The sequence below is a fragment of the Octopus sinensis genome, linkage group LG7 (assembly GCF_006345805.1).
Source record: "Octopus sinensis linkage group LG7, ASM634580v1, whole genome shotgun sequence".
Taxonomy (NCBI): Eukaryota; Metazoa; Mollusca; class Cephalopoda; order Octopoda; family Octopodidae; genus Octopus; species Octopus sinensis.
This window is the reverse complement of record NC_043003.1, coordinates 24,609,759-24,622,311: the sequence shown is the minus strand read 5'-3', so window position 1 is coordinate 24,622,311 and position 12,553 is coordinate 24,609,759. Positions and strand designations below refer to the sequence as shown.

The 12,553-nt window shown below is 33.8% G+C and overlaps 1 protein-coding gene across 3 annotated transcripts in view; it reads right to left on the bottom strand.

Moving 5' to 3' along the window:
• LOC115214175 (ADP-ribosylation factor GTPase-activating protein 1-like) overlaps window positions 1-12,553 on the bottom strand; it is a 243,056-nt gene that overhangs the window by 173,755 nt on the left and 56,748 nt on the right. For all 3 annotated transcript variants that reach the window (XM_029783263.2, XM_029783265.2, XM_029783264.2), the window contains one exon: window positions 576-632. In XM_029783263.2, coding sequence (XP_029639123.1) covers window positions 576-632 — 57 coding nt within the window. The remainder of the gene's footprint in view (window positions 1-575; window positions 633-12,553) is intronic.

Below are 12,553 nucleotides of genomic sequence, written 5' to 3'. Positions count from 1 at the left end.
AGAAGTGTAAAACTGGAAGAAATGCCGATAAGTATTTTGTCCAGTGTACTGGTTATTTTGCCAGCTCGCTTGATGATGACAATGATGACAATAATGGTTTCTAATTTTAGCACAAAGCCAGCAATACAGAGGGGTGCAGGCAAGATGATAACATCATCCCTAGTAAACAAACTGGTACTTTATTTTATTGACCCTGAAAGGATGAAAGATAAAGTCAACCTCAGCAGGATTTGAACTCGCACATAAAGAGCAGGAAGAAATGCCTTAAGCATATTCTCCACCATAATGATTCTACTGGCTTGTTGCCATAATGATAATAACTATAGAGTCTACTATAGGCACAAGGCTAGAAATTTGGGGCTAGTGGGTAATTTGATTACACCGACTAAAATAGTTAACTAGTACTTTATTGACCCACCCCCACCTGCCAACCAAATGATGATGATGATGTTAATGATGATGATGATCATGATGAAGAAGAACTATACTTTCTTTTTTTATCTTTTCACAAGTAAAGATTACAAAAATGAATAAATAAAAAGAGATAAAAAGAAATTAATATCGAAAGGTCATACCTTTTCTGAAGCAACAGCAGCAAATTTGCTGGCACTGAGCGCAAACGATGCCCAACCCTGGAAAAGTGCGAAAAATTTTTTTTAATGAAATGAATAGACAAACAACTGAAATAAAATAATTATTATCTCGGGCCATTAACAACATTACTAAGATTGTTGTTTCTGCTATTATTTAACCCCATATCAGCTCTTGACCATTCTCTCTGCTTTTTGTGCAACCACAGTACATCTTGAACTACATTAACAAATGCATCATTTCTACATTATCTTTAAAAAGAAATCAATAGTGTACTTTGAGGGAGATTTAGCTGCTATTTCCAGCAAGTTGATAGACTATATAGAGTGGCTCTCAACCAGGATCCATAAAGCCCTTGGGGGTCCATAAGATTTTGTTATTAAAATTTACATGCAATAAATTGATTATACACCTATACATGAACTATATCAACTTTTTTACACAGTTCCTAATAATATCTTTATATATAAAGCTGAAGTTGTCTGTGTATGGCAGGTTTGGTAGCCTTCAACTAACACTATATCCTCTGAGACCCTGTGGCGCAAGTTGACCAAAATTGAGAGTATGATAGAAGAAGGCTTGCTCTTCATTCCTTAAAAGATAAAATTCAAATTGGACCATGTAAAGACCAAAAAAAGGTGCTTTTTTTCTATGAAAATTCCTATTTTTTTATAATTTTTTGACTGCTGTGTCACCATTTTTCGGTGTATTTCAACCAGAAAAATGTTTACTTAACCCTTTAGCATTTAAACCAGCCATATCCGGCCAAAAGTATTCTGCTTCTTTTATGTTCAAACTGGCCAGATCTGGTCTCTCACACCAACCCTACAATATCATCTTAAAAATTAACAGCTGCCTCATCAAAATCTCATAACTACAAGATAATGCATGGTTTGTTCAAAACAATGTGGATAAAAAAGCACTTGTTTTGGCAGAATAATGCGAACACTAAAGGGTTAAAGAGAATAACAAGCTATATAATGCAAAATTTTTACTTTTCAAAAATTCCAATTCTAAAGGGTCGAAAAGAAAACAAACCCGAGCAACGCTGGGCTATACTGCTAGTTTAATTATAAAATATAATGGGATTTTTTGAAACATCAAATGGCTATGAGAGCCAACCCGAGTAAAACAAGAATCAAAAGGATCCATAGGGAAAAAATGGTTGAGAGCCACTGATGTAGAAGAACACTTGTTGCTAAAAGATGAGGGTGGTGAGTATGTTTGTTGGCTGGTGTACAAAAGTAGGGGTGAGGGCATTTGTCTTAAGTAGGGGGAGTACTTCTAGACCTGCGGTGGTTTCCCAACTGGCTCAACATAAGTATCGTGTCCTTTTGAGACTCAGTATAACTTCATTAGTTGGCATCCTATTACACACAATGTTAAAAAGCCCACCATTTGAGTATTTATCATTTAAATCAGTGGTTCTCAACCATTTCTTGCCCATGGAACCCCTGTGATTCCTATTTTACATGGAAGGACCCTTATAGCCATTCAAGGGCTATAGTGGAAAACACTTGACCGACATGCTATAGAGTGGGACTGAATCTGAAATCATGTGGTTGAGAAGTGAATTTCTTTACCACTTAGCCATGCTAGCACCATTACACACATACACACACACTTGTATTTATGGGCTTTTGTATATCAAATATATATATATATATAATGGCCTTCTACACATTTCACCTACCAAATTCCACATAAGTTATAGTCCCACTGAGATTACAGCAGAAATTACTTTCCCTAAGTGCTGTACACTGAGATTGAACCTAGAATTTTGAGATACAAAGTGAGATTCCTAATCATACAGCTATGTATTCATTCACACTTATTTTTGCAGGAATATAACAAAGTGATTGTCATTAACAAGAATCAGCTGTTTTCAACTGAGAATGGCATGGAGACAAAAATAGATTGGTTTCTAAAGAGGAGAAATAATCAAATAAAGAGAATAAATATTTGTTTTCAGCAACATTATGCAAAAAAAAAAAAAAACCAAAAAAAAATCCAGAAAAGGTTATTTGCTCGACCTTTGATGGCTGAGTTTATCATCATCATCATGATTTTAATATCATGATGATGATATTAAATTCCATGCTTGCATGGGTCACACAGAACTTGCTGAGGCAGATTTTCTATCACTGGATGCTTCTCCTGTTGCCAATCCTCATTTGTTAACAAGAAAGGTAACATTGCTTCTTGACTGGACATGTTTTCATGGAAGGAAAAAAATGAATGACAACACTTCCATGATAGTGACACTCATCCACAACTATCATACCACTGCCAAAAGATATCTTGGATTTATCTGGGATCTGTATTTTACTTTTATTTACTGGTGTCTAATTGTTGAATATTGTTAACCAAATTTCATTTTATACCTCTTTTCTTCTATATATATATGTGTGTGTGTTTGAGTGTATGTATATCTCTTATTATAAAAGGCAGATTTTATCTGCCTCCCTTTGGGAGTTATAGAAATCTACAATATAGGATTTCTTCAATTACAATTTACCTAGCATTTTTAAGAGTACAATGCATCGCGTCATGCCAGGTCCAGTTTTTAAAATTTAAACTCCAATTAAGCAAAATTTACAGAAAACTCACATTCTAGTGTGTGTGTCAAATGCTTTTCTTAGTCTGGTTTACACCACACGCAAACGCACACACACACAAAGGGAGCCAACTGTTTCACTGACGCTATCACCCTTCTCCTCCTTTGTCTTTGCAAGTTGGCAGCTATTAAAGTGAAAACAGTGAATCCGACAGCGATTAAGAACACGAATTAGCACCTGAATGGAGTGAAAATTTAAAAACTGTTTCTTTCGGTGATTTTTCTGAAGAAACTGCACCAAGCCACAGACTTTCCCAGAAGAGTAAAGCCTTAGACTATTTCTATTTACTTTTTCGAATGAGCCCATTTAAAATCATTACGGCAGAAACGAAACGTTACGCTAAACGTAAACAAAACGAAAGAAACGATAGTTTGTTATTTCCCACAACCTTAAATGAAATTAAGGCCTATTTTGCCATAAATATTATTATGGGTATCAGAAAGTTACCCAGAATAACAAATTCTATCATAAAATTTTGTTGTATACCTAATTGAATATTAGCTAATAACCCATTTTCTATAGCGATGTTTGAACAAAATTTTAATAATTTTACAGAAAGTTACCCAGAATAACAAATTCTATCGTAAAATTTTGTTGTATACCCAATTGAATATTAGCTAATAACCCATTTTCTATAGCGATGTTTGAACAAAATTTTAATAATTTTATATATTGTTGAATTTACCTGTATCTACCTGCAATTAGAGTCACTTTGTGACAAAAATTATAGTATAGAATTGGTTGAGGACATTTCATTAAATTATCTTCCAAAAATCACATTAATATATTGATAAATAAAAAAGGTATAGTTGTTTAATGAAACCAGACTAAATTTATGATTACGTTAGAAATTAATTGAAACACATAAGGGGTGTATTTTGGTCAGAAATATAGTAACGAAAGGGTTAAGAAAAACCAAAAAATATTTTATTCTTTATAAATGTTGTATTCAAAATAACATTTTCTTTTAAGAATGCGTATATAACAAAGTATGTGTATATAACTACGTGGCTTATATCTTTATATATAAGAGTGAAGTTGTGTGTCTGTCTCCTACGATTTAGATTCCTAACTACTCCCACATTTTGCGGTGCAGTGTAACCAAAACCGGGTATCTTATAGTCGTGATTCATATCGAGCCCTTCTGGGTATTAGCGCGCGTCTACGATGAGTCTACGATTTAAAAAAATTTACCATCATATTTTTCCATTTTAATGCATTTTTTTCGCTATTATATAAGGGAAGTAACTCTCTAAAAATATCTACGATGTGTCAACGATTTAAAAAGAAATTTACCTTAATTTTTTTTCCATTTTTAATGCATTTTCTTCTTATTTTTTGGCTATAACTCTCTAAAAATGCTTATATAGTTATTTCCCTTACAAACCCGAGCAACGCCGGGCGATACTGCTAGTATATATATATATACACAACAGTCTTCTTTTAGCTTCTGTCTAATCCACTCACAAGGCTTTGGTCGGTGCGAGGCTATAGTAGAAGACACTTGCCAAACGTGCCACACAGTGGCCCTGAACCCAGAACCATGTGGTTGGGAAGCAAGGTTCTTATCACACAGCTACTCATATATATATATATATATATATATATATAAAATTAAAATAAGCAACAGGATATCAAGTAGTGATGCAGTACGACCATTTCAAGCAGCTCCATTTAATTGAACAATGCAATCATTATATCAGTTTAAATGCAGGGCTATCATCAGCTGCACAAATAAATAGAATTTTTAATCAGTCGGACACATTAATATAATTTTACTGGAATACTTTAACAGAGCAAAAAGATGGAAGAAATCCATGTTGTCGCTATTGCAGCCAAGAATATACTACCCTTCCAAGAAAAGCACGAAACTTACTGGGGTCATAGCCAGTAAAGGATTGTGTTTCATTTCTAATTTATTTGCCTTTTTATCAACTACTAAATCTAAGACTAGAGAGGACTGTGGCTGTTTGGAATGAAAACCAAGAGTGAGTTGACAGCTCATGGCTAGGTATGGTCATAAATATTGTCAAAATATTAGTAGTAGTAAATTAGGTATAAAGTAACTGTCTATAAAGGAGGCTGGGTAGGGGAAGACCCTAAATCATGATGTTAATTACCAGTTAAAGGGGCAAGACACTAATAAAACCTATGATGTCAATACAGAGGAAATTTTGTCATGAGGTACTATGGGTGATTGTTTATAATCAATATTGTTATATTATACAAAGATAAAATTTAAGATTATCAAAAATGATATCATAACCAAAATAGGTAAATGTGTATATATATCAATTTTCAACATTAAAAAGGAAAGATTACATAGAGTTAGTCTAATATTCATTCATGCACTTAATTATTTACTTATGGAATACTGGAAAGATAAACATGCTATCTATATATTAATTATAAGCCAAGAATCAGAAAAAATAAAGATGTTTACAGATACACACACATATTTATCTATGTGCACACATGCACACCTACATAAATATTTACACGTTTCTATGGATAAATATATAACCAACTCACCTAGGCTTAAGTAACTAAAAAGTATCTATTTACGAATAAGAACGATAACAATTTATAAGGGATAAGAGGTTAATAGGTTATGCACATATATGCATATATACACACATAAACAAGTATTTATATGTTTATATGGATACAGTATAACCATCTTGCATAGACCTAGTAGCTGAAAAATTTCTATTTAAGAACAGTAACAATTTTAAGGGATAAGAGGTTAATAGGTAAGGATATCAAATTAAGAATTTATAGAAAATGATAAGAAATATATATAACTTACATTTAAAGAGACAGGGTATTAAAATTTGAGGTGGGGAAGAGATAAAGGTAAGCCTAAAAGAGGAGGTAGTAGGTATGGGAATAGTGAGGGCAGTTGAAGGTATTCCGACCGAAGAGATTTTATAAGTTATAATGTTACAGGTACTATTACATATATGATTTTATAGTTTCAAGTGAGACTTACTTACATAAAAGCCATTACAACTATACATAATATGATCAGTAGGGTAGAACATCAAAGAAAAGAACAAATAGTTTAATCACCTAAAACATGATGAAGTCAGACTAACTAGGCAAGAGTTTTCATGGGATAGTAATTACATATAGCACACCGCATACTATAACATATAGTTTATAACATATGCGAGATGGTAGTACTATATCCATATAAATGCATAAATATTTATGTAGGTGTGCATGTGTGCACATAGATAAATACGTGTAGGTATCTGTAAACATCTTTATTTTTTCTGATTCTTGGCTTATAATTAATATATAGATAGCATGTTTATCTTTCCAGTATTCTATAAGCAAATACCCAGAGCAATCTTTATAGAAACCACCTAATAAGTAAATAATTAAGTACATGAATGACTATTACAATAATTCTAAGTAATCTTTCCTTTTTAATGTTGAAAATTGATATATATATATATATACACACATACACATTTTACCTATTTTGGTAATGATATCATTTTTGATAATCTTAATTTTATCTTTATATAATATAACAATATTGTTTATAAACAATCACCCATAGTATCCCATGATAAAATTTCCTCTGTATTGACATCATAGGTTTTATTAGTGTCTTGCCCCTTTAACTGGTAATTAATATCATGATTTAGGGTCTTCCCCTACCCAGCCTCCTATATAGACAGCTACTTTATACCTAATTTACTATTAATATTTTGACAATATTTATGACCATACACATCCATGAGCTGTCAACTCACTCTTGGTCTTCATTCCAAACAGACACAGTCATCTAGTCTTAGATTTAGTAGTTGATAAAAAGGTAAATAAATTAGAAATGAACCACAATCCTTACTTCAAGCTGTGCAGATAATACCGGACTGATTTGGTGCTTCAGCTTAAGTACCTAATTCTACTGAATCTCAATTATTTCTTTCACACACACACACATATATATATATATATATATATATATATATTATATATATATATATATATATATAAATATATACACATATACAAGGTACAAAGAAATTGAAGATTCAGTATACACCACGTGGCAAAATTATGAGTTGAAAATATGTGGAAAAAAATATAAAAAGATGGAAGGGAAATGCCTTTGTTTCATATAGTTTAATATCTTTTTATAAATATATACATATTATATGGATGTTGTGAAATCCAGCTGGTTTTTGCTATTTAAATTTGCTTTTGAAAAGCTAATTTAAATAGCAAAAACTGATTGAATTTCATGATATCCAAATAATATGTATATATTTATATATTTATAAAAAGATATTAAACTATATGAAACGAAGGCATTTCTCTTCTACTTTTTATATTTTTTTATCCACATATTTTCAACTATATATATATATATCATCATCATCATCATCATTTAGCGTCCGCTTTCCATGCTAGCATGGGTTGGACGGGTCAACTGGGGTCTGTGAAGCTGGAAGGCTTCGTCAGGCCCAGTCAGATCTGGCAGTGTTTCTATGGCTGGATGCCCTTCCTAACGCCAACCACTCCGTGAGTGTAGTGGGTGTTTTTTACGTGCCACACACACATATATAAATACACATATACACACACAGAGCAGGGCCCATTTAGTTTCTGCTAACCAAATCAATTCACAAGGGTTTGGTTTGCCTGGCACTATTGCAGAGAACACTTGCTCAAAAAGCCATGCCACAAAGACTTAACCCCAAACCATGTCATTGGGAAGCAGAATTTTTAACCTCACTAGTGAGTCACCTATACTAATGACTTTATTGAAGACAAACCAAAGAGAGAGAGAGAAAGAGCATCTATGTAATTACTTGACTTGCTGGAAACAGCAGCAAAATCTCCCTCAAATGACAAGCCTCTACTGACTTCAGAATGGAAGATTACACTGAAATAATGTAGTCCAAGGTATATTATGCCAGAAGAAAGAGGAAAGAAAAAAGGTGGATTGTTCATTGCTGGAGTGCCTCTGATGAAAGATCACCTCAATCAGGGCTAATCTGGTACCAAACAACAACATGGATGCATTTAAGAGAAATATGTTTTGTGGCATTTTTTAAAGTAAAATAATCTATAATATTCAACTTAACAATAAATTTTAACATGTAGACAATAAAGCAAAGAAAAAAAAATCCATAAAGAAAACCACCTAGTAATTGCAATTTTGTCAATTAGTTAATTAAAATCTTCATACATTGGGCGCTACAAAAAACAAAACAAAATGAAAAACCAAAGAAGACCAAATATAATTAAAAAAGAAAAAAAGGCTTGGCACCACAACTCTAAACAAAGGTAAGACTATTACAGTCCTGAATTCCACTTTGCCTAAAAAGTTGGTTTTGTGTTAACGTATAGAATTAAAATTAAATTAATATTATTGGAACAGTAATATTGACACAATAACAACATAATAAAATCAATGACGTGACGCTATGAATGAATGAGTGTGTGGGTATGCGTAGGAGTGTTTGTAGGCATGTCTGTGTGTGAGTTTGTAGAAAATAATAATAATAATAACAATAACAATAATAATAATATAATAATAATAATAATAATAATAATAATATTATTAATAATGATGATAATAATACAGGCAAAAAAAAAATTCAGCTGAGTAATTTTGTTAATTAGTTAATGAAGGAAAAATAAAAAGTGGGAAACTGTTGAAAATAATGTTTGTTTATATTTATTCAAGCAGGAGATTCTTTATTGTTTGCTCATAGGATTTGACTCTCGTTAATTTTTCTGTGTTGTCACATTTTTGTGACCTGTTATCTCTTTCATAAACATTTCGTCTAATTTTCTGTGATTAAGAACATGGATTCAAGGTTTCAGTCCCACTGCATGCCACCTTGGGCAATAGCCTTGTGCTATAGCCACTGGCTGACCAAAGTGTGGTGAATAGATTTGATAGAGAGAAACTGAAAGAAACCTGTAGTATAGATGTATGTGTATTCTTTTATTCTTTTACTTGTTTCAGTCATTTGACTGTGGTCATGCTGGAGCACTGCCTTGAAGGATTTTTAGTCGAACAAATCGACCTCAGGATTTGCATTTTTTTAAAGCCTAGTACTTACTCTATCAATCTCTTTTGCTGAACTGTTAAGTTACAGGGGTGTAAACACACCAACACTGGTTATCAAGTGGTGATGAGGAGACAAAAACAGACACACACAGAGATATACATACTTATACGATGGGCTTCTTTCAGTTTCCACCTACCAAATCTATTCACAAGGCTTTGGTCGGCCTGAGGCTATAGTAGAAGCTGCTTGCTGAAGGTGCCACACAGTGGGACTGCACCTGCATGTGGTAAGGAAGCAAGCTACTTACCACACAGTCACACCTGCGCCTATGTGTGTACATGTATTTCCTAGTCTTGGCATTGTGCAACGGCTGTAAAAGAACCTCACCATTACACCTGATCAGCCATTGGGAAATATTATCATGCTTGGCAACAGGCAAGATATATGTATATATATATATATATATAATATATATATATATACATACATACATACATATTTTAAAAAAGTGTACATTTAAACACAAGAGAAAACTACCTTTTAACAGGTAATTTTTACATGCTAGAAATAGCAGCCAACACGGCCAAAACCACGATTTAATAGCAATTTTCGAAGGGATTGAAAACTAAAAACTTTTACCTTGTTATTTATTATCAGTTATACCATGGTTTCGAAATTTCTTTAGCAAACAATTATTATTTGCCATCCTTTAATAGGTAATTTAGCAAAACAATATTATTGCAAGGCGAATTTCTCATCAGTAACCGGCCCCAATAACTAACAGAGACAAGAGCACGTGTCCCGTCATTATATGCTCTCTCTCTCTCTCTCTCTCTCTTTATATATATATATATATATATATATATATATATATATATATATATATATATATATATATAATATATATATATATATATGTATATGCGAGGCGGCGAGCTGGCAGAACGGTTAGCACACCGGGTGAAATGCGTAGCAGTATTTCATCTGTCGTTACATTCTGAGTTCAACTTTGCCTTTCATCCTTTCGGGGTCGATAAATAAAGTACCAGGTTCATACTGGGGTTGATGTAATCGACTTAATCCGTTTGTCTGTCCCTTTTTGTCCTCTCTATGTTTAGCCCCTTGTGGGCAGTAAAGAAATATATATATATATATATATATATATATATATATATCGGACAGGCTTCTTTCAGTTTCATCTACCAGGCCAACCACACAGTTCTGTTGAGTAGAATAGGTATAGCAGGACTATGGAAAACACTTGTTCAATGTGCCACAGAGTGGGGCTGAGCCTGAAACCATGTGGTTAGGAAGCAAACTTCTTAACCACACAGCCATGCCTGTGCTCATCAATTATGAATCTCCCACTGCTTACAGTTGGGTTATGAATTACTTTCTTGCAACAACTAAGTTATCTTGACCTTCACAGGATGAGTATCTTTGCTGCTTTGCTGCAGACAATAGAAGGTGATTAGCTGTCAGACTTTTACTTTAATAGGTTTTTTGTCGCTTCCCCTTGGCCAGCTGTGACTTTCCAATGATGTTATAAAGAGTGAATATAACTACAGAATTATATAGGCTTTTTTTTCTATTTATATACCACCGCTAATTAAATACATACATATGCATGTATATACATATATACACATACACATATAAAAATGCACACACACGAGTGTACATATATATACACACTCACATGTGTGGATAAGTATACATACACACACACACACATATATATATATACATACACACACACGTGTGTGATTGTATATATATGTACATACACACACACACACACACACATATATATATATACATACACATGTGTGTGATTGTATATATATGTACACACACACACACATACATACATACATACATACAGGTGCAGGAGTGGCTGTGTGTTAAGAAGCTTACTTCCCAACCACATGGTTCCAGGTTCGGTCCTACTGTCTGGCACGTAGGGCAAGTGTCTTTTACCGTAGCCTGGGGCTGACCAAAGCCTTGTGAGTGGATTTGGTAGACGGAAACTGAAAGAAGCCTGTCATATATATGTAGGTGCAGGAGTGGCTGTGGGATAAGTAGCCTGCTTACGAACCACATGGTTCCGGGTTCAGTCCCACTGTGTGGCACCTTGGGCAAGTGTCTTCTACTATAGCCTCAGGTTGACCAAAGCCTTGTAAGTGAATTTGGTAGACAGAAACTGAAAGAAGCCCGTTGTGTGTGTGTGTATATATATATATATATATATATTATATATATATATATGTATATGTTTGTGTGTCTGTGTTTGTTCCCCCCACCATCACTTGACAACCGATGTTGATGTGTTTACATCTGTAACTTAGTGGTTCAGCAAAAGAGAACCGATAGTATAAGTACTAGGCTTACAAAGAATAAGTTCTGGGGTTGATTCGTTTGACTAAAGGTGGTGCTCCAGCATGGTTGCAGTCAAATGACTGAAACAAGTAAAAGAATAAAAGAAAATAAATGAAACAAATATAACTTTAGTGCAAACCAGACAAAGTAATCTCGCACAAGGCAAGTGTTGCAAAACGGATATGGAAATAATGGTTGCACCAATGACAGTGATGTTGCTGCTGATGATAATGATGATGATGTTGATAGCATCAGTGGTGGTGGTAGTGGTGATTACGACAGCCATATATATATATATGGATTGGTGACAGTTGTCACAAAGTAAACATTTCTGACCTACAGCAGAAAGAAAACACAGCTATGAATAATGATGATGATTATGATAGCAATAATAGCGATGATGATGATGATGGTGACAAATATAATAAATAGCAATACTGATGTTGCTGCTGCTGCTGATGGTGGTGGTGATAGTGGTAATGGCTTTAATTCCATGAACATCATTAAAATATTGACCACCTACCTTACTTTAAAATGATTCAGTAGGTTGCACCAGCTGAGGAAATCTACTGACTGTTTACTAAATTAGGGCACAAACAGGACATACACACACCATCATTTTATTCTTCTATTCCAGTGGTTCCTAAACCTTTCTGGGCTGCCGCCCCCTTGACACTGCGGCCACATTCCTAGTGCCCCCACCCCAACTAACCATCACAAAAACAGACCTCTTTCTGAAGCAAATTCAAGGCAACTGTGTTTCACAAATAAAACACCTTATGAACCCATTATTTTGTTGTTTTTACATGAATCACTACCCCATTATCGTCCCACTTTTCTTCAATGTCCCCTTGGAACTTTCCACTCACCCAGGGGAGCAATACTGCCCACTTTGGAAACTACTATTCTATTCCAAACAATTTC